The sequence below is a fragment of the Apium graveolens genome, chromosome 8 (assembly GCF_009905375.1).
Source record: "Apium graveolens cultivar Ventura chromosome 8, ASM990537v1, whole genome shotgun sequence".
In the NCBI taxonomy this organism is placed as follows: domain Eukaryota; kingdom Viridiplantae; phylum Streptophyta; class Magnoliopsida; order Apiales; family Apiaceae; genus Apium; species Apium graveolens.
In genome coordinates, this window is record NC_133654.1 from 261,815,769 (window position 1) to 261,842,559 (window position 26,791).

Sequence of the window (26,791 nt, forward strand, 5' to 3'; positions counted from 1 at the left end):
TGATATACTTTCCAGCTCTATCATGGAGCTGCAACATACTTTCGGTAGGGCGCTTAGCCAGGGACATCTTAAAGAACTCGTCTCTAGTCCCTTGCTATAGGGCTATCATAGCTACCTTATCATCAAGATCAGGGACCTTCAAAGCCTCCTTCGTAAATCGATTCAGATATTCTCTCAAGGACTCCTTTGCTCCTTGGATTATGCCCATGGGAGAGGCTGAACTCTTCTCGTGCACTCTGCCACTTATGAATTGATTGATAAAAGCTTAGATCAAGTGCTTAAAGGATCCAATAGAGTTTGCGAGTAGACGACTGTACCACCTTTGAGCCATACCCGATAGGGTTTGAGGGAAGGCCCGACACTTAATAGCGTCGTTCATGGGCTGTAGCAACAGGGCGTTATAGAATGTCATAACATGATTAGCAGGGTCGCCAGTACCATCGTATGCTTTGATGGTGAGCATCTTGAACTTTCTTGAGATGTGAGCATTCATTATCTCATCAGTTAATGGTGGGTTTGGATCATCAGGATCTCCTAGGGGCATAAGATTTCTTGGATGGGACCTTGGGGCTACTGCCCTTCTTGGTATTGGGCCATCCAGGTCTATGATTGGGGGAAGACCTCTCCGTCTTGGAGCAAGTGGGGGTCTTGGAGTCAGTTGTGTCTCCAGGTCACGCTTCAGCCTTTGGATCTCAGCTTCATGAGCCCTGATCCTCTCTTGAACAACTTGGGGATTCATCCCTTGAGTGCTCCTGGAGCGTTGTTCAGTATCAGCCATCGGCTCTTTGCCAGCACGCCTCCTTCTTGGAGCAACATCATCATTCGATGATTCGGAGTCTCTTTCAGTATAAGGTCCAAAGAATTCTTGATCATCCGAGATAGGATCCAAGCCACGTATGTATTGAGGCATCCGTCCTTGTGCTTCACCCCTATCAGAGTGTCTACTCCCTGCAACTTTAGGGTATAGAGGCATCCTGTAAGGGGGGTTAGTAGTCACAATCCTCGAGTACTCATACCCAACGGGTTGAGAGTTCACGGGTGCATGCAGGGGCGAAACCAGGAATCTAACATGGGGGGGACCAAAATAAATAAAAGTAGAAAACATACCGATTTATTTGAGATGTGCACGCCTTTCTTTGATCAAATAAAAAGAATCAATGATCTCCTCGGCAGAAATGGTCTCCGCAATCTCCTTTTCAATATACACTATCAAATAATCCCTAAGAAATTCATCTTCCATTCGATTGCGAAGACTTGTTTTCACAATTTTCATAGCAGAAAAAGCTCGTTCAGATGTTGCAGTAGATGCTGGAAGAGTCAAGGCAAGCCTTAATAGTCTATCAACTAATGGATACATGTCAGTTTTCCCTGTGGTTACCAATCCATGACATAAATCACCAAGAGTAGACAGATTCTTCAAATCTGGATGAACCGGAACATCTAACCCATAATGTTGTAGTTCACACTGTAGATGGATTTTTTCATCTCCCAAAAAATCTTCTGGATAAAACTTTTCAGCTAACTTGCAAATGTTCTATATGTTGAAAGACCTGTAACCATCCCTAGGATTTAGTGATGCACTTAAAATGAGAAGCTACGTCATTTGTTCACTGAATCTATTGTTTAGCTCCTGTAATTGTTGATCTATGGCAACTGTAAAGATTTCTACTCGGTAATGATGTTCCATTATCACCATTTGCTTTTATTTTCCCTGTCGACGAAGAGATTTAAGCACATCAAAGTAGGGAGCATTCATATCAGGAATCAAGATAGTATGTCGTTCACAAAATGATCTCACATTTTCTAAGAGACTAGTAACCGCATTGATAATAAAGACCATATTTTGAAAGAATGTAGATAAAACATCGATAGATGCAATCAAATGGTTGTCATATTTACGGATTAGATGCAAAGGTAGAGTAGATAAAGAGAGATGATATTAGGGATTGTAATTTTGTAACTTGTATGTATAGTGTGTATTGGGGGTTTTGGGATCGGAGCAGAACAACTGAACAAGTATGTTCTGTTTTTAGATTTTACTTTTAAGCATCTTTTTTTTTGTTTCAAATTGTACTATCTTTATCTTATATGTTTATTTATTAATTATTAAGATTAATGAACAAATTCCATGATTTCCATCTAATCAATATTATTTTGAATGAAATAATTAACAAAATCAATAAAATTTTATATAATCAATTCTCAATTTCAAATATTTTTTTTTAAATCTTAGGGGACCAAAAAAATTTTTGATAGTAAATTTTAAAATTTTATATTAAAATTTTGGGGTTATTCCACAGTTGGCGGGGACCGGGGCTCCCTTCGGTCCCCCCTAATTCCTCCCCTGGGTGCATGTATCTGCTGAAATTGGGGATTCGTCCCTTGGGGAGCCGGGGGATTTAACCCTTGTGGATGAACCTCAGTTGCCCCTACCAGGGTTCCTCCTTGGGTGGAGGCATAAGTTGAGTGAGGTGGTACTTCCACCGCTGATGCGATTGTTCGTGGTCGAACAGGAGTGTTTGTTCCACTATTGTTTCTTCTCCGTGTATTCACCATGGCTGTTGTAGTTTTCCCACAGACGGCGCCAAATATTATGGAATAAAAACCTGAGTACTTTAGTATTTAATGCTAGGGTTGGTGAGTTTCGAGTTTTAATGGCTGCTCTTGCGTTCGGGATATCGGTCCTTGCAAGATGCCTACGTATCTATGTGTTGTAGAGAATCAAGTCAAAAACGTGGTTCTAGGTTAAGGGGTAGAGCCATTTATATAGAGGTGAGTCTAGGGTTAGACTTCTGTTGGGAGACTTGGTGGACAAGTCTCCAACTTAGATGGTGATAAGGAGTCCTATTGAGAAAGGAACTCCAGAACCTTCTGTGTAGGAATTTGAGCCCTTTTAGAATACATGTCCCTGTTCTTCCAGCCGTATTGGGCCTAGTCCGTGAACAGCTTGTGTTCGTGTACCTTGACGACCTCAGCTAGTGGGCCTTGTCTACATGGGTCGTCTTGAGTCTGCTATGAGTTCGGACCAGACATGTCTGTATTGGACTTTTAGACAAGAAGCCCAAGTATAATTAATGCGACATTAATGTGTCTTTAGGATGTATTTTCTATCCATAACACTAATAAATTTTATTACATTAATCGTCGGGTACCATGACTATCAAAATTTGGATAAAATCCATATTGTGCATATTATATATAAGATATAATATAATAAATCCAACAATTTAATACACGTAAAGAAATACACGACACAAAAAAACCTAAAAATTTAGTGCTTGTAATTACATTTAAGATACACTACACGAAGTAACTGAATACGAAACTACACAATCGAGATTCAGTATCGATTTTGTTTTTTCTTATGAGTACACGGCTTATGACGCATGTAAATTCTTAATTAAATATTAATATTTATAAAGAAAATATATGTAGTGGCGAGCAAAAAACCAAATTAAAATCCAAACCGAGTCAAAACGTCAAAAGTCGGTCAAAACCGAACCGATCCAATTATTAATATAAATAAAAATATAATTTATATAAATTTTAGAACTAGAAAATATTTTAAAATTTTAAAAGAAGTAACCTGCAAGAAACAGGTTATGCTCACCGGACTCACTTTAATGTCATACATTTTTCTTAAAATTTCATCTACTTGGGGAACTTGTAGAAATTGCATTAGTGTACTGATTTTATTGTACCCAGTAATTTGTAGGAAACAATTATTTTTTAATAATTCTTTTTACCTAAGTTGTATAATTTTTAATATTTGATTTTTTTTCAATTTAAAAACTGAACCAAAGTCTTTAAAATCGAAATAAATACTGATAGTTTGGTGGCGATTGCGATTTTTTATTTTTAAAACTGAAAATCTGTGATTCTAGTTCCAGTTTTACGCAAAAATCGAGCCGAACGGCTGATACTCTCTCCTAAACATATGTATATTTATCAAAAATATGTGCATATTTATTTTTAAAATAATATTTTATATTTTTAATATAATACTTCATATTATAACGTTGTATATATATTTTATACAAATATTATATATAAATATTTAATATTTATCTACAAATATTATAATATATTTTTATTTATTAATTTAGTTAATATAAATATTCAGTTTTGAACGAAAATATGACACGAAACAGTTTACACGGATTTCTTCGGCTACACATTTTACTATTATAAAACTTCATGTGCACAATTTTCACCATTTTCAATCATCGGATACAGATCTTACATTCGAAAAGAAGTTTACACTGACGGTGTTAAAAAAGTTAACGATTATACATAAATTGCATATTTTTGCTAATTTCAGGTACACATTTTGCTATCTTCGAATTACAGGTACACACTTTGGCCAATTTGTAAAGTTCAGGGGACAGATTTTGTATTTTACTCCCGGATTTATGAATCCCCAGTTCTACCCCACGGGCCACGAACATAGACTTCAATTGGGAACCCATTGGTTTGCTAAAACATTGGATCTCATGGGACATGACCAACAACACATAAATAAGTTTTTTTTGAAAAGCAAAACTAGGCCCATCTAAGTTCTAACCATACCATCCTCTGGTCAGAAATCCTACTCTTTCTATTTTTCTTATCCAAACTTCTCATGCCACTAGCTATTGCTATCACTTCAACTACCATTCCAAAACATCTGTTTCTCTAGCATACAAAAATGTTATCCATGTCTGTTCAGACAGGAATCAAGAGCACCTTTACATGTCCTACTTTACCTTCATGCAATGGGAAACACCAGGCTTTCTCATTGCCACATTTATCTAACAACTTTGTCATTAAAAGCAGACCATTTAGAAGTATCAGGAGCTTGTGTGCTTCCGCAACAGCAGAAGCTGATGCAGTTGTTTCGGAGACTCCTGTCGATGATTTAGCTTCAGAGTCTGTCCCTGCTCAGGAGGAACCTGAGGTCTTTGCTCTACACAGTTGCTTTCTTTAGTTCTGAATACGTTACATATTTTTCGATGTATTAGATTTTTAATTATACGAAAGAAGATAATTTGATTTTTAAGTATGCGGAGAAGGGAAGGGATACATTTTTCAATCAGCTATTTCTGAATTATTAGTAGTTGATACTAAAAATTTATTAACTGAAATGATTATAGGAGAATTTTTCTGCATAGACTTGTTAATTTCAATCCTACAAGGCAATCGTTTCTAATTATATTGCTTGTTTTCTATCTCAATGCTCCCCTGTGACTTCGAAAAATTCTAATCAAATTCATGTTGCCTCCAATATTGATTAGATTTTAAAGTGCCCCTGTTGAATTTATGATCATTAAGCTTAGAAAGTAGTTATATGAATCATAATGTATGTTTAATTTTCTAGATTTTAAGACATTTCTGTTTAAAATTTGTTCTGGTTACTTGTCAGTTTTATATCTTCATTTCTCTAGAATCAAGATATTTTTTCCAATATTCTTTTTTGAAACGCTGATTCTGCAGAAGCTCAAAGTGGGGGTGAAGGAAGTGGAGAAGCCGACATTAGTGTTGAAGTTCATCTGGATGGAGAAGAACATCGGTCTGGCTCTCGATCAGAAGATACCAGGCCATGGCACCATTCCATTGAGTCCTTACTACTTCTGGCCTAGGAAAGATGCGTGGGAAGAGCTTAAGACTACACTAGAAAGCAAGCCATGGATATCGCAAAAGAAGATGATCATTCTTCTGAATCAGGCTACTGATATCATCAACTTGTGGCAACAAAGTGGTGGCAATTTGTCTGGACAGCAGTAATCTTTGTTGTTGGTAAAACAATGAGGAAGCTTTTGGTTCTTGTTTTTACATCCTGATAATGTTGTAAAAACTCTCTAGTCTATTAATTTCAATTTCCATCCACAATTGTTGTAACTTCTGATTAAATCATCCTATCATAAAATTGAGAGTAGAGATACCAATTTGTTGTTTTTTACAGTGTTTTCGGTACAAATTTTACTCAGTATTGTTCAAAGCTAGCAATCTATCACAATTTAGCTCCTGTATATTTTTTCAATCAAAGGGTCATTTGAATCCCAGCTAAATGCAAATCTCCAATATATAGTTTTCTCATGTGCATATCACATTAACTTTCTGCCTGTGTTTATCAGCGTATTTTGAAGAACATATGCAAAGTAAGTATTACAATTTTCAAATAAGTGGTCCAAAATCAGTCAATGTACAAATGTAGCCAATAGAGCATTCAGTTAGGACTCCTCATCAAGATTCAAACTGAGCAGGTAAACAGCAAGACCAATAACTGGTACAAATTTAAGGTAACTCACAATACTAATCCTACTTTTTCTAACATTCTGTAGGTTATCGTGTATAAGCCAAGGCTGGAAAATAGTGTAGAGACAGATATCCCATATGAAGGCATAAGCAAGTCTTTCTGATCCTAGGTAACTTGACAAGAACTCCCATCTTTCTGTAAGAGCACCGAAATTACCATCTTCTCGACCAAAGAGAGCCCATAATACGGATATCAAACACACAGCTCCGCCAGTCAGTCCAACAACTGCTGCGCCATTAGTCATGACAGTGCCTAGTTGAGAGGTCTTTTTAGGAGTGTACTGGCCATCAGCCTCATTTAGACGTATAGCCATGTAAGGAATCAAGAATGCTGCGTAATACCCAAAGAGAGAAGAAAAAAATGAGAGGTCCTCAAAAGGAAAATGCAATATTAAGCCGCAATAACTGCTAATAAAGCATTTAACAAGTGTTTCCAGTTGTATCCATCAATATTCTTCTGCAGAAAAGCCAAGTTGGATTGCATGACCTCAACTTTTAGTTCTGAGTCTTTCTTATTTTAAATCCTCGTTAACTTCTTATATTAAGAACATCTAACTGAAATGATGCAAATATAAGGGAGAGAAGAAAAATCATTCACATATGATCTGGTGAACCTAAAAATCTGGCTTGAGTTTCCATTGTTCTATTCTATCCAATAGTTGACTAATATATGTGGGGGGGGGGGATAAACAGTGTAGTGGATTGCTTACTGTTTGTGAGGAACATCTGGAAGCCCCATAATATATCTAACGAGCCTTTATATCTGTCTCGTTTACGATCAGTGAACAACAGAGGTGCAAACATCAGTGTCCATCCAATGACAAAGTTAAATAAACCTTCGGACATCTGGATATGAGCCATGAAAATTAAATATTGGACAATTTACTGAATGCTGTTGTTATATGAACGAAAATGTTCTTACCGGGTGAAGCACCGGAGCATCAATCAGACGGATTCCAACTACTCTGACACAAAAAAGTTCATTAGCTGATTTGTTAAAAGAGCCAGCATAATTACATGATTGCAGATATATAATCACGAACAAACAATATATAAACACACACGAGGTTAGGTACATATTCTTGGAATGGACATCTACACCATCAATTAGAAAAACCAGAATAAAGAGGAGGAAGAGCCTTTAGTGGCCTCCAGCAAAAGAGATTGCGAGAATATAATCTAGCTCTACTTACTAGTACCATTGTGGTCAACTGAGGCATATATCACCGACTCGTACCTGCAAATTAGCTGCCTATTAATATATTCCATGGTTGAATTTATTTGTTTTTTATTGTATTCTAATAACTAAACTCCCACCTTTGTATTCCAGCCTTTATTCTACAGAAAGATGATATCTAGGATACTACCCGTCGTTCTTAAAGATCACATTTGACTCCCGTTTCATGCTGTGTCAACCAACACAGAACTTGTCCTACAAGACAGTGAAGTTGTGCCTCTAAGCCTTTCAAGCCTAAACTTAATAACTAAAACAGTATAACAGGCATAAGGAGCACGAAAGCCAAGCTACTATGCTAGGAGGAATTTGCAAGAGCTCTAGCAAAGGATCAGATATACCTAATGTGGCATAATCAGAAAGAGAGTTTACTCACCACCTCAATATATAACAGTTATTACCAACAATTTTTAGCACAAAACATCAGGTGGACTAATACTATCTTGTGATCATATGATAAGCATCATACATGAACTACTAGCTAACTATCGAAGAGACATGTTGCAAAAGTTAAATGCCGCGAAGAGCCAAATCTGATGTCAGTTAAATGTGTGTGTGTGGACAGAATGTTATTATAGTATATAATAAGGATAACGAAGCTTCATACTATCATTTCAGTTTTTCAAGCACTAACAATTCAGCTTACCTGAATTCATGAGAGGAAGTACAAAGAAAAAGTTCAGAGAAAGTCCCACAAGAGAACTAATCGTGTCTGAACTGATTGCCCATACAGGATCTCCCTGCAAAAGGAGATTTTAGTTCAAAAAATGACACTTCAAATGAGAAGATCTCTGCCACAAGTCACAAGTAATTGTAAAACTAATCAAAGTACGCACAAACTTGTCATTCAACCCAATTCTCTTAAACCATAACTGCATTAAAACACGACAGCATAGAGAATAGGTAAGATGTAAACATATTTTTCCTTAAGATGCCAAAATGTTTAATATGTAAATAGAGGAAATGAGTGATACCTATTATATCTTGAACTTTAACATACATTAAAGGGTTTTGTTTCAATAAAGCATGAACACACTAGTAGAACCCCCAAAATAAGAAACGAAATAAAAGATCAGAATGAGCTTTTGTATTGAAGTTGTAATACTTTTTTTGTCAGGTGAAGTTGTGATACTTTAAATGACTGAATCACACCACACTTCAATCAAATTAAAGATCCCCAAGTTTTGCGCAAGTAGAAACCTTACTCTTTGTCTGTTCCTTGTTTACCCATTTTAGGGGAACATCAGGATTTTTATTTCTGTATTGCCATTTATAGTTATATAAATTAGAAATAAAACTCGAAGAACAAAATCGAGTTTCTTAAATGTCAAATGTCCCCTTTTACAACTCGCATCTTACTGGAGCATTTGTTTCAGTTTTATCCTACTTCAGGGATCATATAGGACTTGTCTGCACAACTTGATTGTAGGCCTCCAAAACTTCTATCATTTTAGATCTCTACAATCTTGTGTGACAGTTTAGATGAACTTCTTAAAATCATTAGCAATAAGATTGTTCATGACGATATCATATTATATTCATCAAGGATATGGATTGTTCCCAATTTCAGACGGCTAGGTCAAACAAGAGAATAATACACTAATACTATGTAATGTAATGTTAGATAGACAGTTAACCAAACATAGTATTAAAAAATGACAACTACCAACTCCAGTTACGAATTATACAAACAAAGCATAATATACACAGATTTTAACCAGAACAATATATCTTAAAATTGAGTTTCTTCATTATTAGCATCTTAAATTGCAAAACAATATGTACAAAAAGTGCAGAACAGTTCTCAAAATATACAAAAAAAGTGCAGAACAATTCTGGTTGTTCTTGTTAAGTAACCAACTCTCCCACAATCTTAAACGTATTCCTTAATTGGATCATATACCTAATTCAACGCTCCCCTTAAGAGTGATGACGAGTGTTGAACATAACATATGATTTGCTATATGATCCAATTAAGGCCTAATTCTTAAAACTTAAGGTTCTAGGAAAACAATTCTCACTGTTCTTGTTAAGTAACCAACTCTCCTAAAATCTTAAGGTATTCCTTAATTGGATCATATATTGAATTCTACGCTCCCCTTAAGAGTTATGACGAGTGTTGAACATAATATATGATTTACTATATGATCCAATTAAGGACTAATTCTTAAAACTTGAGAACAATTCTCATTGTTCTTGTTAAGTAACCAACACTCCTAAAATCTTAAGGTATTCCTTAATGGGATCATATACCATATTCAACACTCGTCTTACGTGTAATGACGAGTGTTGAACATAACATATGATTTACTATGTGATCCAATTAGGGCCTAATCCTTAAAACATAAGGTTTTAGAAGAACCGGTAACTTAACAGTTCTCGCGCCACTTGAGCGCGAGCTACATTATAATAACCAAACCAAGCTTTTCGAAACTTACAGGAGCATAAGGAAGCAAGAAGAGCCAACCAATATAAACAGCTTCAGCAGCCCACAACATAAACTGCAACACTTTCCTCACATTCTCATCCTCATCATCTAAACTAGCTTCATCACCCGGTACTAATTTACGTCGAGTTGCATTACAAGAAGCGTACTTAACTTTCTTCAAGTGCATCAAACCAAGATTTAAAGAAAATGCTGATGTGGATGATGATGATGATGATGATGATGATGAGTAGCTGAATGGAGCAAGTTGAGTGTGTTTGATAAAAGGTGATAAATGGGGTTTGTAAGTGGATGGTTTTGGTGTGTTTGAAAAGGTGGTGCATGATAGTAAGGTGGTGGCTGACATTTTCTGGTGGTTTGGCCGGCGGTGGCCGGAATTTTGGGTGAATGGTCGGAGCTTCAGGTGAGGTGAGAAGTGGGCTCACGTGGTGCGCGCGTATTCATGTGTTTTTGTTCTTTGATAAACTGTCCGAATTTATCCAGCATTTTTTTTTGTAACTTTTTATTGAAAAAATAAAAAAATTAACACCTTTTAAAAAACGATTTTTAAAAAAAATACCCAAGTTCAAAATATTTTGTATAAATACTATACCTTCCGAAAAACTTGCATAAATACCTTTTTATTTGCAAAAATACTATTTTTCTTGTAAACATACGGTTTTCTGCAAATCGATGTAACTAAATTTAATTTAAACGAGTTTCTTCAATTTCATGCAATCACAGATGCAACAAAAAGAACTCGATGAAACTATCCATTTGATTTTGGTTGCACCGTATTTTTGCAAGTATTTTTGGAAGGTCGGTAAAATCGCAAAAAAACTTAAAAAAATTAGTAGTTCTATTAATTTTACTTTAAAAAAGAAATTAAAGATATTTGAATATGATATTAAAATAACATGAACATCTTTTATGAATTTTTTCCATTCGAGATGATGTCTTCCTAAATTGTCACAGGTTCACAGCATGCAACATTACTACATTAGTATCAAATAAACCATAACATTGATATAAACTCCAGAATTACTAGCAACAAACACATAATTTCATACTTAAAACTATAAAAGTAGCATATCATAAAACAACTGCTATAAAAAATATGGAATTCACACGGTGAATATTAAAAATCTATGTTCTGCACATACTCGGGCTAATATACAAGCACATACTTGGGTTAATAAACCCTCAACCGGCAAAATTTCACAACATCTGATACTCAACCATCTGTCATTGCCTGTACACCTGATCCGAATCCGAATCCGGTAAAAATAAATGGATCAGGATATGGATCAAGAGCGATCTGATCCAAATCCGATCCATTGACAGCCCTACCTGTACACCCGCCTGGTCCTCATTGAAATCGGCCTATTCTCCAAGTTTAGCCGCAATGAACGTTCTGCTTTAGGTTTTTCATCATAATTCATTTTGAGGTTTACAGGGACCGGCTCCCACTCTGGAGCTGCTTGAGATGTCACATTGTATTGCTTGTGAAATATTTGAGGCTCTGAATCACTTCCATCTGAAGTATCTTCATCATTAACTGTATTAGATTCCAAGTCGCGGATTCTTGTTGAGGAAATAGCATGTTGTTCAGTGCCATCATTATCATCATCATCGCTTTCATCAAAGGCAACTTTACTCTGAAATGCTTTGGATTGAACCTCTGTGTTTGTAGAAAATTCAGTTCCTTGCAGGATATGATCAGAATCATATGGCCTTGAACCAGATAATGATTTTTTACTTGCCATTTGTATTTCTTCGTCCTCAAGCACAGAATGATGAGTGATAGAGATCTCAGATTCCTCTCTGGCTAACCCTCGACCATATGGGACTCTAGGCTCAGGGGTACTAGATGCCTTTTTCATCCGTGGACTTGGACTGTTTTGATCATCTGGATCATATGAGCCGGAACGAGAGAGTTCCACAGCTGCTCTTGCAGCAGCTGCTGCATAAGCTGCAGATTCAAATGCTGCCTGTGCTGCATCAGCTACATCCTTGTACTTTTTTCTTCCTTTCATAGAATCAGAGAAACTTTCAACTTTCTCGTCATTAAGCAAAAATGAGGAATTATCTTCCAGGTTTGATCCGGCATCAAAACTCTTCTACACATTCATAACAAGGTACCAATTAGTTTCTATATGTCTTAAGAAATCAAATTTCCATTACTGCAATTTTCAGCCTCTGCACTTGATTATTAAAAATAATGTTGCTATAGCTTACCTCAGTCGTTAAGGAGTATTCTTCTTCGAGTTGTAAACTAATGCCATTCTCAGAAGCAATCGCTTTCAGTACCTTCATTCTACTCTCCAGGGTTGGTTGTCTAGTTGACAGCTTCACTACCATCTGTACACAGACCAAACAGATACTAAATCAACATTGTTCACTTAAATTTAAAACGATTTATTTTAAACTTCGAATCTACCTTAGTATTGACTTTACAGTTGTTGCGTAATTCAGTACCACGAGCCACAAATTCCTTCCCAAAACGGGATGAGAACATTGCACGCATCTCTTGAAGCTCTGGAAACTCTCCGCATCTTGTTGAAGCATATATCAAGCTCGATACCGCCTCCTCTAACTCTTCTGGACATCCCCTGTAAAAAAAATCTTATTATTTTCATTTTTCAAAACCAAATACATCACATAGCATCTTGATCCACCACACATGAAAAAATCTAGATAGGGAAAAGAAAACTAACTTTTCTTTGTCTATAAGATCAAGCCTCTCCACGAACAGATGACAATAACCTTCTACTATAACAAACACATCCAACATGTTCTGCTCCTTGATCACCTGCTCAACCTGTTCAAATTCGATATCTTATTATAAACCAATGTAAGAAACAGCATAAGTTAAAACTGTTAAAGAGTATAGGATCCAGTTCGGCCCTTCCTCTACGACCTTAAGGTTTTAGTGTGACTGGTTACTTAACAAAAACAATTAAGGTCTTGAAGTTGAGGAATTACGCGATTGAGAGCACGTTCCTGATGGCCAAGTTTGAGTAGCTCACCAACATCAGATCGAGCCACAGACATGCGAGCCTGTCGCTGATTCTTGAGCACAGAGAGCCTGGAAATTGCGAGGCTGACGAGAGGTTTGAACTTATAAGTCTTGAATGTCCGGCCTAGTAGAGCATCAATCTTTCTTCCCATAACTCTTAAAATTCACTTCCTTAAGGTGTAGCAAGTAGATGTGAATTTCAGAGTTAGGAGAGAAGACAACAAAAACAAATAATGAGAATAGGCCAATTTCTTACCTTTATATGATGACATGAGAAAGATTGAAATTGAAATAAAAATAAGATATTTAAAAATTGGCTGTGGCGTCTATATTAGCGAGTTTGCATGTCATGTAATGAAACAGTACAGTTTTAGACTTAGGCGTGTGACATGACAACTGACAAGTATTCAATTTTTAATAAATGTCTAATATTTTGACGCGGCAGCTTTTCTTGGCCGACATTAACTGAATTTTATTTTCTTCTATAGTATTTTTGTATATGGTTTGTCTTTTTTTCTTAATTCACGGAATTCATATCAATTAACTATTCACTATTAACTTGGTACTCATATTACAGTGTGAAATTTAGTATAGGAACCGATCATCTGCCTTGCTTTCCAGACTGTTGACCTGATTAGATTTTTATTCTGTATTTGATTAGTTGATTAATCAACTAAATTTTATTAAATTAGTTGATTTGAAATTTTTGGAAATGGTGAATGCTTAGTTTATTCTGTGATATATCACTAAGATAAATTACTCTCACTCGAAGAGATGTAATGATGCAAGAAGAATCAACTGTAGCTTTTGTTCATAAAACGGATTTAACTTGCAATAATTTTAAGGGTCCCACTCTTTTGTGTAACCTATCCATTTTAAATATTCGTAGACGGTCATGTCACTCTATCAGTGTGTTAATTTAATTTTATCTTTTAAAATATTGCATATTCACAATAGTTATGTTTTATCAATCATCGCATGTTATAAACCAGAGGTATAGTCTTAAATCATTTTTTTCAAATAAAGAAATTTAGACATTTTGGTCTATAGATACCTTCTCATTTCACATTTCACAATTTCTAAGATCATGAAAAATGAGCTGATTTGAAAACTAGGGAAATGTAAATTTCCAAGCAACTCCCCCTTATTTTAATAAGACGTGATGTGTGAAACATACAACTATGATGGAAGAAATATACAACTATGGTTGAAAATTTCAACGACCCTTTAAACACGAAAAGGAAGAAGCTTGAATATCTTACTATAAAAAAAATAATAAACTTTCATAGTTATCTTCCATTAAGTTCTAGAACATTATCATCTTCGACATAGTATAACAATTAGTCCATAGTGGCCCCAGAAGTTCAAAAGAAAGTTTCCCAGGCATACAAATAAACCTATAATTCTCCGGTGGTTGCTATTTTAAAAAGTTAAATGCGTTTATTAACTTGGATCTGATTATTTTACCGTAAGATTGCACCCACTGTTCTGTCAAACTATCTTGCGGTGGTTGAGAAAAAAAAAATGCACTACATGCATCGTTGTCACCGCCTCTCCGCTGCCCTCACAATGACTTCTCTTAATTTGGCTTTCTTTTGAGCTTGAGAAAAGGGCGTTTGGTTGATTTTTACTTTGTTTACAAGGCCTGTTACGTGAATCAAAGCCTTAGTCTTACGTTTTAAAATTCGGATTAACAATTTGATTATCGAGAATGGGTACCTCGTTAGCAGATAATAGATAACTTAAATCATTTCTAATGAGAATTCCGAAACCATTCATCTGCCTAATTACATAGTTGTCATTAAATGAACTTGGCAAGCTAAACAAATATCATGTTTATGTCTTTTTCTGTTCGGTATATCAATTCCTATAAAGAAACATACGAACTTATCATATGATATATAAAAATACCAGGTTTATTAAAAATCATAAAAAAAAAATTATTACTAATACAATATAAATAAAAATAAAAATCATATAAATATTAGTAGAACATTATTGCTTGGGTTAGATATTTTGCTTTAGATATTCATTCGACCTTTAAATGGCTTCCCGCCAAATTGATATATTCAGCGAATAGACAAATTTTTAATTTTATTTATACCAACATACAATCATTTCTTCAGCAAAGTAACCGGTGCATGTGTGTGTCCACTGAATAGTTTATTGGTCAAACGAGTAGTAATTTATCCCAACCCAGTATATGTAGAACCTACTTCATATGTTCATCAGTTTCTGCTCAGTTATAACTAGAACAAACAGAAGGCACTTAATGCAACTAATAAAACACAGCTTATGAAAATAAAACCAGCAAACATTATTTTCAAGTATTGGTTATACAAGTTGCTGAGAACTTTAAGAGTACTTCATCCCAAAAAAGCATGTGGAACATACTTAATTTGTTCATCAGTTCCTACTCAGTGATCACTAGAAGGCTAGAACAAACAGAATGCACTTGATGCTACTAATAAAACAAGCTTCAGAAAATAAAACCAGCAAGCCACATTTTCAAGTATTGGTTAGACAAGTTGCTGAGAACAAAGCAGTGAAACCTGCCCAAATGTCCTGCAGACCTGCATCTCTCAGCAAACAATACTCTTACTCTGAAAGCCCTGCAGATCTATCTTGGGGGTACTACAAGTCTATAACCTACCTACGAGGCTCTTGCAAATATAAAAATATCACAATACATATATACTTCTGCTATAATCTTATGTTCACTAATATTACGAAGAACATGTTTGCCAAAAGGCCGCAAACCAACACATGTACCTTTACACCTACTACAAGTCTCCCCGATAAGCAAGACATGTGGCAGACGTGTGAAAACACATTTGCAACATAAATCTACACCATGACAAGTAAAACGCTTAAATTCCATACTAGCAAATAATTCAATCTAGGTACCAAGAGAAACACCGTGGAACAACATACAATGTAGTCTAATCACTTTGTTGTAATCAGCATCCAATTTAACATTCTCCAGACAGACAAATGTCAGGATAGAGATCACATAAAAATACATAATATCCATTTTGGATGTTCTACGAGTCAACCATTTGGTCAAGAAACAAATAGCTCTCCAAGAGCATCTCCAAGAGAAGTTGCCAAATCCTATGTGGCATGACACTCCTGGGTGCTTCCCTATTTGAATAAAAGGGTGCCCAAAGGGTGCCAAGAAAAGTTGACAACTTTTGGCACCCTCTTGGCAAAGTGGGAAAAACCAAAATACTTGTACCAAAAGTATATTTTACACATACCTATTATATTACATATAGCTTTTCTATTATTTATTTAGGGATCATCTGGGCAACTTAAACAGGGGGCCAACTAAATGGATTGGAAATTAAAATAAAAAAATTATAATTAATTGATGTGTTGGATAGGTTGAGCATCCCTCAAGGGTGCCTCTAATGGAGATGAGAAGATATAAAAAAAACATATATTTCCGACATTTTATCAAGTCCAAATTATTTTTACCCTATTTAGTACTCTATCTGTCTTCATTTAGCATCATTATGACTTTTTGTACGCATTGTAAGGTGCATAAAAACATAGGTCTGCAAATAATTTATGGGGGTACTTGGATCGTAGTTGGAAATCGGGAATGGGGGTTAAATGAAAATTGGAATGATACGGAATCCCAAGTGGTGGAAAGGGTATGATTCACCTTGCTTGAGGGAATGATCTCCCATGCCATAAAAAAACTCACTAATCTAAACACTAAAACATAGGATTGAGGTTCCAATTAACTGGGCTCACTAACCATGAACTCAATACCACCAAAGTTTTTTACATGTAGGTGCACCGTACATCTACACCTACCTTGGGTGCAAACTTGGTAGAGCTTGCTTTGTAAAATTCTATAAATAGTTTAAAGTCACAAAATTCATGTACTAGCTGTTTGCAACAATGCTCACCATCAAAAATCAATCACTTGCGTGAACACTTATTCACTTAATATAGTTAGATTCAAACAAATATTTAATCAATTTATTGCCTTTTCAATTCTAATTTGGCGAATATTTAAAGAACATATCTATCACCTATTAAGACTAATAGGTTTTAATATCGTAATATTAACATGATGATAAATTACAAAAGAGAAGTTAAAAATTGTCCATATCGATGAAAAATGGTCAACTTGTTAGTGGGTACAAAGAAAGGATTACACACGCCATAGAAGAGAGAGGATGGCATTAAGGTGAGGCGTGAGCCTCTCCTAAGCATGGCACACACATTGTAGAATTATAAATAAACACATACAAATATCTTACAATCATGTAATTGATGAAAAAAATTCTAAGTTTAAACATGCAAGTTACAGGGTAAAATCAACCACAAATTTAGCACTTGTAAAAAATTAGCAATTACTTAATTGGAGATGGCAGGAACAATCATTGTCATTGACCTAGCCAAACTAATTTTTAATTCATTAAAATAAAAAAAATGTTATATTTATGTTATATAAAATGAGAAGTTTATCCCTAGCAGTGTAGCCTAATGTATCTCTCTCTTTCCCAGGCTTCACCAGAGACGTGTATGTGTGTGCGTGAGGAGTGTTTGAATGTTTAGACAGTTATTATGAATGCACTTTTGCGTTTATCTATGCCTTATCCTACATCAAGTGGTATTAAAAGCCAACTGCCTTTAGTACTTCTTGATTTACTTAATTTCTATCTATACAATTTTTCAGCCTCACCCATTCACCAAAATTTGCTTAATCGAGTCAAAAGCACAATATGCGCCAGGAATATGCAACTAGACTCTTCTAAGAAGAGCAGAGGAACCACAACTCGACTCTTCTCCAAAAGCAGCACCTACGATCTATGTTACTTGGACTCGGGTAAAATGGGACAACATGGATACTTGTCCAATTATCGGACTCGGAAACATTATGAATACTATACATATTTTTGGCCCAAAATAAGTGTACAAATCCGAGTGTACATGTCCGAGTGTCGAGTATCTGACACGGTCACACGGGTACTCAAAGGTAAAGTAAAGAGTCCAAGTAACATAGAGGACGACTCTTCAACAATGCAAAGGGAGGTGAGGTGGTCCCAAGACTCTTAAGCAAGCAAAGGGAGGAAAGCGAGGTTGTCCCGAGGGTTGGGTTGGGTGTATGGGTAAATAGCATATTTGCATCGTTTTTGCATCATTTTTTCCTAGACCCTCGAGTAACATTTCCTTTCATATAGACCCCTTAAGATTCAAGGTTCTAACTTTTCAACTTGAAAAAAAAAACAAACTTCATGATCTTAAAGATTTTCTTAAACAATCTTATCCACATGGGTCATTTTTTACTATTAAGCAACGATTAACAGATATACGACCTTCAAAAATAAATGAAATTTACAACATAATGAGTACAAGAGACTAGATGCATAAAATAGCAATTGTTTTTAATGCTATAATATGAAACAAGATGCATACAATGACCACTCATATGCCATGTCAAACTTGAATTCAAATTTGCATATATGCATAGGGATATGTCCATCCTTGCAACATCAGAATAGACGAAAACAGATAATCATCACGATACTAAATTACCAAATTTGGAAATATTTGGTTGCATTTTGCAACTATAATTGGCTTCTATAAAATTTTCCATTAATTGTTTGAGAATGCGCTATTATGCATGTCTTTTGACAAGGAGTTTTTTTAAGGGTGGAAATGATGTGCAACATAAAATAATTCAAATTGACTACTATTATTTTACAGCAGTATTTAGATATGGAACTTAAAAGGGATTCTACATTAATTCGAGTTCATGTAGTATTTTATTTTATTATCTATGTTTTAGGATCTCTAGTTCTCTACTGAATATTTACAATTAACAATATTCAACAAAACTGAATATTATGAATTCATATACATTTGATATATCTCAGGATTCATTTGTTTCTTTATCGATTTTATGTGGAGATAGGTTTCATCCTACCTTTAACCCTTTTCTTAACCTTGTCCGTTCTAAAACAAGATGAATAATCCAGAAAGGAAAAAAAAAAATATAGGACCGTAGTTACGTTCAAACCATGGATAATGGCAACCTCTGTTTCTGTAAGAAGCATCTAATTAGGAAGATAAGGACACCAAAAAGGGACTTGCAAATACATGAACATACCAGACTTATTTCAGAAATTTTGATAAGAAGTACTTACAAGAGGCAGTAGAAGTGCAGGAAAACGGAACCTAAAAACAAGAACATGTCACAGTGAATTCTTAACTTAGTTATAGGAAGTTTATTCACACCTACTAGAGGAAGAAAGTAAAAACGGACTGGCACTTACATGGATCACATTTCAAATAAAAGCCTCGGCATTCAGCATCCCATGCAATTATCCCAGATGACCATGGATCAGATACAATGTAAATTTATTAGTCTACATACTTTTCTAATGGCATGTATAAAGAATAAGAAAATTTAGCAATCAATCAGATGACAAATAAATAAAGTAGCTTCTCGAAAGAGCACATAACGTGTGTGTTGTTGTCAAGAAGTTAAGTCACAATTAACCAAACAAATGTGCACTATATTTATTTGTACGTATATGTGTACAGTGTATGTGCATGTGTCTGTATGTGCATGTGTCTGTATGTGTATGTGTGTGCACGCACCACAGAAATCATTAATTCATAGATTCAGCACAACTGGCTTAAAACATATATTAAAAGCCAGGTATAAAACAGTATAAAGGATGATTTGCTCTGTTGCCTATCAATGCAATAGTGCAAAAAGAATTTAAAAGTGTTGGACAAAAACACTTCAACAAAAATAAACTATATAATAGAGAGCTATTAACTTTAGCTCACATAATTATAATAGAACTTATAGATAGTCATTTAATATATACTTTGAAAGTTACATAACAGACTCCTAGGAAACAACCGAGGTACCTTCTCTCAGAGTGCCTTTTAAGCATCTGAAGTACGGGATAGTAGCTTCATAGCCCTGGCAGATATCCTGAACGAAAGAAATAATTAGACTTTCCAGGATCCATATGATTCATATATATAAATAGAAGAATGATAGTCATATAAACAATGATCGGCAAAGGACAGAAGTAACCAAACTCCCATATACACATAATGGGCCGACAAAAGATAATCAACAGTGAAAAGGGAATTATAAAAGAAAATGACTGGAAAGTAACCAATATTGGCGGAAATTCCCCAAGTAGAACAAATTTTTACACTACACATTAGGTAAACATATAACCAGTGCATATAAGACCTGCAAGTACATTTGTAAAAAACTGATGTCCAGATACAACTTTAATAATCATAATTGCCAAGGGGGATGATAAACTTCTCTTAATTGTCATTATTAAGGAGTACAAAATGATAAATCGCCTTGGGCGAGTTGTCTTACAATAGAACAAACTCCATTGAAAGAACCTCCACCAAAGAGTTCCCCTGGCCATACACCATCTTCACTGCAGATTTCAACAGGCAAAGAGATCCCTAAACATAGCTTCCCAGCACCAAATAGAAGGCAAAGACAGTTCTCAAAGATTAGTGATCAGAATGTAAATTGGATCATAATATACATTTATCTACTGCAACATCATTCTTTGAGTCAGAAAATCAGCATCATTGTTCACTTGCCCGTAATGAATGGATGGCTCAGTGACTGTGATACTGTGATCCTCTTATCTGGATCCAATGCAAATATTTTTTCAAGAAAGTCCTTGAAGTTGGATAGCATCTTTGGGTCATCTCCAGCAGATCCGAAAACTATACTACCAATATCTTTTGGCTTGATATTAAGAACAAGCCTCTTGATTGTCTGCAGCAACCAGTTACACATTGAATGAAATAATAAATGGCACAAACATGTTACATAAAATATGAAGAACATACCAAAGCTGTTACTATTAACAATATGTACCTTCTTTGTAACAGGATCCTCTTCTGTAGCAAGAAAGTTCAGATCCTGGTCAAAGTGATGATCTATAAAAGCTCCCTAAAAAAATTAGAAGAGCCAAAAAGAAAGGGAAAAGAAGAATCCCCCAAGTTAGTTGATAGATCATAGCACAGTATAAAAAGAGACAGGGTATGTGTTATTGCAAAATTTACCCTTGAGAAGCCCAGAACGAAAAAAAATTACCACACTTTAATACATGTAGAAAGAATGGATTGGTTGGTATAAAATTTACTGCAATATTCTAACCTTTCGAAGCATCTTCTTAGGAAAAGGACCTTTCAATTCCATGTGAAGGCGAAGCATGTCATTGTTTGTGGGGCCAGGAAAAAGAACTTTTCCAGTAAAGAGTTCATATAAACAGCAACCAACTGACCAGATATCCATAGGATGGTCATACTGCAAACCAAGAACTGTGGAAAAAACTCAAAGAATTAATGAATTGGATTTAAAAGACATCATTTACTTGATATATGCAAACTATAACTATAATACATCAAGTACGAATAATGTCCAGTCATTGGTATGAAAACAAATTGAGGAAATAACTCGGGAGAGGGCATACTTATCTCCGGTGCACGATAGAAGCGACTAACAAGATATGGTGTTACTTCGTTTTTGCCAGCAAACATAGCATTACCAAAGTCGCAAAGCTTAAGCACATTTTTTGCATCATTTACCTATGGAGAGCAGCAAACAGATTTCAAATTCAGGAATTACTAGAGTTTAAATAAAAACCTAAAACAAATATCAACGAGTAAATACATTACCAGCATATTATCTGGCTTAATATCACAGTGAAGTACTCCACAGTTCCTAAGATGCTTCAATGCAATTAAAAGTTGCTTTGCATACGTTCTAACTGCAGTTAGTTTAAGTCCGATATTTCGTCCAAACTTCTTAAGAACCTCTCGAAGATTCATGTGAAGAGATTCAAAGACCAAACAAAGATGATTTCGGTACTTAAAACTAGATATGTAGCGAACACAGTGTCTCTTGTCTTCCTTATCAGCAGCAACCAATTTCTTTAATATGGCCAGCTCTTCCAGGCCTGCCTTCAGCCTAAACAAAGCGCAGAAAGAAATTAATTCTAATAAAAACAGATGTAAGTAAACCATTTAACAAGAGAAGAATGGTAAGTAAACGTCAGGAAATATAGTATTACCCACATTATGTCATTGTTGCGTATTATTTTGATCGCCACCTCTTCTGGATCACCAAATCCAGCCTTGAGATCCTTCGCCCGAACTACACTTGAAAATACACCTTTACCATGAGCAGCAATAACTTCATATCGGCTATCTAGGATTTCTCCAAAACGGTAGCCTGCATATGAAAAGGCCAACTGTCTGAAGGAAAAACATGAGTACGAATAAAACATAATACAGATACAGTGCACACCATCATATGTGACATATAATAATGTACGGAACTGACCAATACTAGTTTACTAGGTGTTGTACAAAGTTAATTACAGATTGTTGGCATGTGACTCTCAAGACGTGTATTATTGTAGTGTACATAATAGTACATGTATCATTGTCATGTAAATAAAATTACTGTTGTAGTACAGCATGAAACTGATCAAATGCATAAAGATCTTTATGTAGATACTTACTGTAATAACCCTCCACATCGTCCCAGTTATCATTTACGCGGTCACTACTTTCAACAAGTAAACAATCTCCTTTGTCCTGAAGTTTAAAAAAAAATGTATAGTCAGAAAATGCTATATATAAAAATATTATCCATCTGACTATTATAGAAAAGTAAACATATAACCATGAATCTAAAAGTTTCCAAAATATACTTACGAAAACTACATTTTCTTTGCAATATATACACAGAATAACCAAAGAGGATCTATCTCAAATTCATTCTTTCGAAGATGGGTATCCTATCAAAACAAAATTCAAAGGCATACAACCTAGACTACATACGGAATATTCTTCCCTTGATTCTTGAACTATCAACCAGCCAACACTCTTAATCTGCAGGTGTCATTGTTCAAGCACAGTTTACATTTATAACATCCTATCAGAACCAAATATACCCAAGCTGTGTTATATGAAAACTAACCTCTTCCCTATCCAGTCTATTAAACTAGAACTGTAGCAATATAATTATATAACATTACCTGACTTTCTGACATCCAGAAATGAAGCATATAACAAAAAGATACTGAATACGCTACTATTCTCTGATAACAGTGTTTGCATAATTTACACTAGTACAGAACTATTGGCATATAGCTCTGTTTAATGCTCTAGATGTCACTCGATACTTCAAAAAAGGAATCCCAGCCTTTTGGTTCAAGATATAAACCTCTACTTTGTCACAAGGGGCGGAATATAAACACAGGAAAAGTCCATATAATTATATTTTAGCCAATGATTTAATAAGATAGACATGAGTACATGAGGATGGAATTAGAAACAATATATGCCTGACACTTACCGATTTGCGTACTTCAGTAGGAGAGTCTCCAAATATATCATCACGGAACATATCATCAGATCCCTCGCTCTGAAAAATATAAATATATATAAAGGTCATTTAATAATCCATAGAACACATGCACTTTGCAACATGAAGATTTGGCCACCCAAGGTAATGTCAATAAGTTTACTTGCGACTTCATATAATGGATGATCTTATTCCGTATGAATGAACGGACACTGCTTATATTATTTGCGCATGTTCAGCAATTTTTAAAAGTATATATTTCTTGCAATACAAGCACTCATGGTTGGACGCAATTAGCATGTGCATGAAAATTTTTGGACATAGTTTTTTGTTGTTAACGGAGCTTTTTAGAGGATTAAAGAAAGAAATTTGAGTGCATAATGCTCCCACATTAGTAGGGTTTCAAATCCAATACCTAGAAAATAGCAGGTAGACACTTGACCATAACGCCAAGCATGATTTTTAAAAATAAAAGGATTACAAATAGTAAATACTCAAAGAATATTAAACATCCTTTAAACTAATATATTAAAACTGCTTGGCTTTGAAAGTTAGAACTTAACAAACCTTTGGAGTACCCTCTCCCAGTGCTCCAGAGCCAGTAACTTTAAGGGCGGGAGGCACTATTTGTTCAGGAGATTTTTCCACGGAAAACAATTTCTCAACAAGAGGAGTGACTTCCGTTTCATCCTGGGCACTTTGATTTTCTTCATCAGATAAAGATGTTTTCGCATTGATCTCCATTTTGGCTTCAAGCTTTTGTTGCGAATGGCGAGTCTTAAATTTTTCAAGGATAGCATGCTTTCTCTTTCTACTCTCTTCTCTGATTCTATCAATTTCTTCCTCTTCCTTTTCTGCAATCTGCAACACAGTGTTATCTTGAAAGTTTTCTTGTTCAAGTTCATCTCTGCAGCCAAAGCAAGCTACATACTCAGTATGATATGTTACTGTATTAGTGAATAAACACTCAAATTCATTACAAAAAATAAGAGTGCATTTAAAAAAATTACCTTCTTTCTTTCTCTACATCTCTTTCCGAGTTATCAATTTTCGAACTCTTAAAGTTGTCTGCAACACTTCTTCTATCTTTGTCCCAGCCGTCTGTTTCATCAGGTCTTCGATGCCTGTCATCTGCATAATTATCACCATCAGCATAACCAGTATCAGCATCAGAATGCTTACAGTTCCGTGTGAATTTATCATACTCTTTACCCTTTATGATATCCTGATACCGATCCCTCCTCCCACCATCCCTTTCTCTTTCGCTTTCCCTTCTCCTGTCTCTTTCCTTCGCTCTCTCCCACTCTTGGTTTCTATCTCTCTCTCTAGCTCTTTCTTGGACCTTCTTCCAATCCTTTCCTTTTAGTCTGTCACTACTCTCTCTTTCCCAGTCCATTGATTCACGACTCTTATCCCTAAACCTGGTCTGATTATCTGAACTCTGGTATCTATCGACTCGAGTAGAATGCCTACTATTAGTAGAACTGCGTTCCCTTTCACCGAAATCTCGGCTTCCACGCCAATAGTCATTATCATATCTACTTATTGTTTCATCATCAAAATTATTTGGAAGTCTAATCTCCCGATTACTTGTAACATCAAAATGTTGTACTTGCAAAGAGGAAGGCTCTTTAACGAAGCTTTGCGATCGCGACTTCTCTTTTACTTGATCAGGAGATCTTGATCTACTACTACCTTCACGAATCCTTCCAGGCAAAGCCGACCTTCCCATGGATGTATGTCTACTACTACCTTCACGAATCCTTCCAGGCAAAGCCGACCTTCCCATGGATGTATGTCTACTACCTTCATATTCATTGAAATATGTTTTTTGTCTTCTACGTTCACTTTCACCTATGTAGTATTCCTTCCGCTTTCCCAATCCTTCGGGGGTTGAAGATCGTGAAGACTTGCTGTATCTCTCCTTGCTAATCTCAACCTTGCCATAACGTTCAACACTTGAATCTCTTTGTATGTCAATCTCATCACACATCTTAGCATCACAATTGATAATCCTTCTCCTGCTTAATGCTGCATCATCACCTTCATCAACAGTAATTTCATCCATTCCTAACATCTTCGGATGACAACCAAATTCTTCAACATTTTGACCTTCAAAGGTAGAAGCTTCAAGTTCTACCTGAGGTGCCTCCTGCAAATCATTGCAAACAAAGCCAAAAATTCAACATCACATTTCACTATTTCGAGAACATCCATAAAGTCAATAAAATCTATAAATAAAGAAAGAAGCAATTTCAACGATAAAAAACACTCTCCGACGTAAAACATGTACCCAATCCTTACAAATCATCAAATGCACCTGTATTACTTGACTTACAAGTCACAAACACGCAGATCGAACATAATTTCCGCTACTAAAGTTTCTTATTTGATTATTTTACCTCTAACACGCAGAAGACCTAATCAGTTAAGTATCTCGCAACATATAAGAATATATTTCTGGAGTTCCTTTTTCCAAGGCACAAAAGAACTAACACAGTCCAGCATCTCGCAACATATAAGAATACATTAATAGTGTTTCTTCTTCGATTATTTCACCTCTTAACGCATAAAAGAACTAACTCATTTAAGCATCTCACAACTAATATGATTAAATTACTGTAATATCTTCTTCAATATTTTACTTCTTAATGCACAAAATACCTAACTCAAACTCAATGTTGCTTCTCTCGACATATATGAATAAATTAACAACGGCATTAGATTTCAATTTCATAACCTAATTACAATCAAACTAAAATTATTTCACACACATACAAATAAAATGTAACAGTTAATTAAGCAAAAGTGACTACAAAAAATCGACAAAAACTCGAAAATCGACCTAACCTCATTCCAATCAACATCGACTTTAATTTCACCAGACTCCACATCAGACGAATCCAATCTCCTCTTCTCCGCAATAAACTCCTCATCTTCTTCGAGAATCTCACCTTCCTCCACCTCATCATCTACTACAACTACCTTCGGCGGCGATTCCGCTTTCTCCTCGACGACGTCGTCAATTTCGTCGTCTTTATCGTCGTGATTGCGACTCCGACGGTGACGGTGGCGGCGGTGGTGGTGGCGGCGGTGGCGCTTCGACGGTTGTTCAGATTCGGTATCGGAATTGGGCCGGTGTTTGGCGCCGGAAGGATCGCCGGCCATGATGAGGAGTAGATCCGTACGAGTTACGGATTGATTTGCGACTCAGTGAGTTGAGTGAGTGTGTGACTATTAACGCCGCAAATCTGCTTTGAAAGCTCTCAGAAATCCAAAAATGAGGGATAGCTTATATATATTGTTCAATCAAATTTTCGTATTTATAGCCTTTATTTTTTGAACTTTTTCTTCAAAAAAATATTTATTTGAAATTCCCAAATAGAATAAATGAACATCATAATTTATAACTCAAAATCAATT

General features: G+C 35.5%; 5 protein-coding genes across 11 annotated transcripts; 1 reads left to right on the plus strand and 4 right to left on the minus strand.

The window, feature by feature from the left end:
- Positions 1-1,111: 1,111 nt before the first annotated feature.
- Positions 1,112-2,556, minus strand: LOC141680812 (uncharacterized). The gene is made up of 2 exons (XM_074486928.1): positions 2,419-2,556; positions 1,112-1,534 (listed from the first exon to the last, which is right to left on the minus strand). The coding sequence occupies exons 1-2, from the start codon at positions 2,554-2,556 to the stop codon at positions 1,112-1,114; spliced, it is 561 nt and encodes a 186-aa protein (XP_074343029.1).
- A 2,013-nt stretch (positions 2,557-4,569) lies between these two features.
- Positions 4,570-5,934, plus strand: LOC141677728 (small ribosomal subunit protein cS23z). Its single transcript, XM_074483777.1, has 2 exons — positions 4,570-4,936; positions 5,473-5,934. The coding sequence occupies exons 1-2, from the start codon at positions 4,688-4,690 to the stop codon at positions 5,761-5,763; spliced, it is 540 nt and encodes a 179-aa protein (XP_074339878.1). The 5' UTR covers positions 4,570-4,687; the 3' UTR covers positions 5,764-5,934.
- A 197-nt stretch (positions 5,935-6,131) lies between these two features.
- LOC141677727 (uncharacterized) lies at positions 6,132-10,425 on the minus strand. The gene is made up of 5 exons (XM_074483775.1): positions 9,967-10,425; positions 8,175-8,268; positions 7,217-7,254; positions 7,005-7,140; positions 6,132-6,625 (listed from the first exon to the last, which is right to left on the minus strand). The coding sequence occupies exons 1-5, from the start codon at positions 10,318-10,320 to the stop codon at positions 6,210-6,212; spliced, it is 1,038 nt and encodes a 345-aa protein (XP_074339876.1). The 5' UTR covers positions 10,321-10,425; the 3' UTR covers positions 6,132-6,209.
- Positions 10,426-11,048: 623 nt separating this feature from the next.
- On the minus strand, positions 11,049-13,269 carry LOC141677213 (uncharacterized). The gene is made up of 5 exons (XM_074483032.1): positions 12,939-13,269; positions 12,671-12,774; positions 12,394-12,565; positions 12,192-12,314; positions 11,049-12,073 (listed from the first exon to the last, which is right to left on the minus strand). The coding sequence occupies exons 1-5, from the start codon at positions 13,122-13,124 to the stop codon at positions 11,300-11,302; spliced, it is 1,359 nt and encodes a 452-aa protein (XP_074339133.1). The 5' UTR covers positions 13,125-13,269; the 3' UTR covers positions 11,049-11,299.
- Positions 13,270-14,234: 965 nt separating this feature from the next.
- Positions 14,235-26,649, minus strand: LOC141677212 (uncharacterized). 7 transcript variants are annotated; one of them, XM_074483027.1, is made up of 14 exons: positions 26,219-26,649; positions 24,379-25,520; positions 23,936-24,275; positions 23,360-23,428; positions 22,521-22,596; positions 22,072-22,228; positions 21,673-21,964; positions 21,468-21,582; positions 21,152-21,315; positions 20,870-20,944; positions 20,351-20,767; positions 19,269-19,942; positions 19,140-19,170; positions 14,235-14,617 (listed from the first exon to the last, which is right to left on the minus strand). In XM_074483027.1, the coding sequence occupies exons 1-11, from the start codon at positions 26,534-26,536 to the stop codon at positions 20,579-20,581; spliced, it is 2,937 nt and encodes a 978-aa protein (XP_074339128.1). In that variant the 5' UTR covers positions 26,537-26,649; the 3' UTR covers positions 14,235-14,617; positions 19,140-19,170; positions 19,269-19,942; positions 20,351-20,578. The 7 variants fall into 7 exon arrangements, with proteins under 7 accessions (XP_074339128.1, XP_074339131.1, XP_074339132.1 ...); XM_074483030.1 differs by lacking the exon at positions 14,235-14,617 and having other exon boundaries at positions 15,246-19,170; positions 24,379-25,063; positions 25,121-25,520; XM_074483031.1 differs by lacking the exon at positions 14,235-14,617 and having other exon boundaries at positions 15,246-19,170; positions 24,379-24,499; positions 24,581-25,520.
- Positions 26,650-26,791: the final 142 nt, after the last annotated feature.

Bases quoted from the DNA above. Each gene is read 5' to 3' on its own strand.
- LOC141680812 (XM_074486928.1), bottom strand. From the start codon at position 2,556: ATGGTGAATACACGGAGAAGAAACAATAGTGGAACAAACACTCCTGTT. The intron at 1,535-2,418 runs GTTCATCCACAA...TTCAACATATAG, and splicing joins CCCTGGTAGGGGCAACTGAG to AACATTTGCAAGTTAGCTGA.
- LOC141677728 (XM_074483777.1), top strand. From the start codon at position 4,688: ATGTTATCCATGTCTGTTCAGACAGGAATCAAGAGCACCTTTACATGT. The intron at 4,937-5,472 runs GTCTTTGCTCTA...CTGATTCTGCAG, and splicing joins CTGCTCAGGAGGAACCTGAG to AAGCTCAAAGTGGGGGTGAA.
- LOC141677727 (XM_074483775.1), bottom strand. From the start codon at position 10,320: ATGTCAGCCACCACCTTACTATCATGCACCACCTTTTCAAACACACCA. The intron at 8,269-9,966 runs GTAAGTTTCGAA...CTCCTTTTGCAG, and splicing joins TCTTGCTTCCTTATGCTCCT to GGAGATCCTGTATGGGCAAT. The intron at 7,255-8,174 runs GTAAGCTGAATT...GTGTCAGAGTAG, and splicing joins ACTTCCTCTCATGAATTCAG to TTGGAATCCGTCTGATTGAT.
- LOC141677213 (XM_074483032.1), bottom strand. From the start codon at position 13,124: ATGGGAAGAAAGATTGATGCTCTACTAGGCCGGACATTCAAGACTTAT. The intron at 12,315-12,393 runs GTAGATTCGAAG...GTCTGTGTACAG, and splicing joins ACTGTAAAGTCAATACTAAG to ATGGTAGTGAAGCTGTCAAC. The intron at 12,074-12,191 runs GTAAGCTATAGC...ATGAATGTGTAG, and splicing joins AATACTCCTTAACGACTGAG to AAGAGTTTTGATGCCGGATC.
- LOC141677212 (XM_074483027.1), bottom strand. From the start codon at position 26,536: ATGGCCGGCGATCCTTCCGGCGCCAAACACCGGCCCAATTCCGATACC. The intron at 22,229-22,520 runs GTAAGTATCTAC...TTTCATATGCAG, and splicing joins CGATGTGGAGGGTTATTACA to GCTACCGTTTTGGAGAAATC. The intron at 20,945-21,151 runs GTTAGAATATTG...TAATTTTTTTAG, and splicing joins CTAAGAAGATGCTTCGAAAG to GGAGCTTTTATAGATCATCA.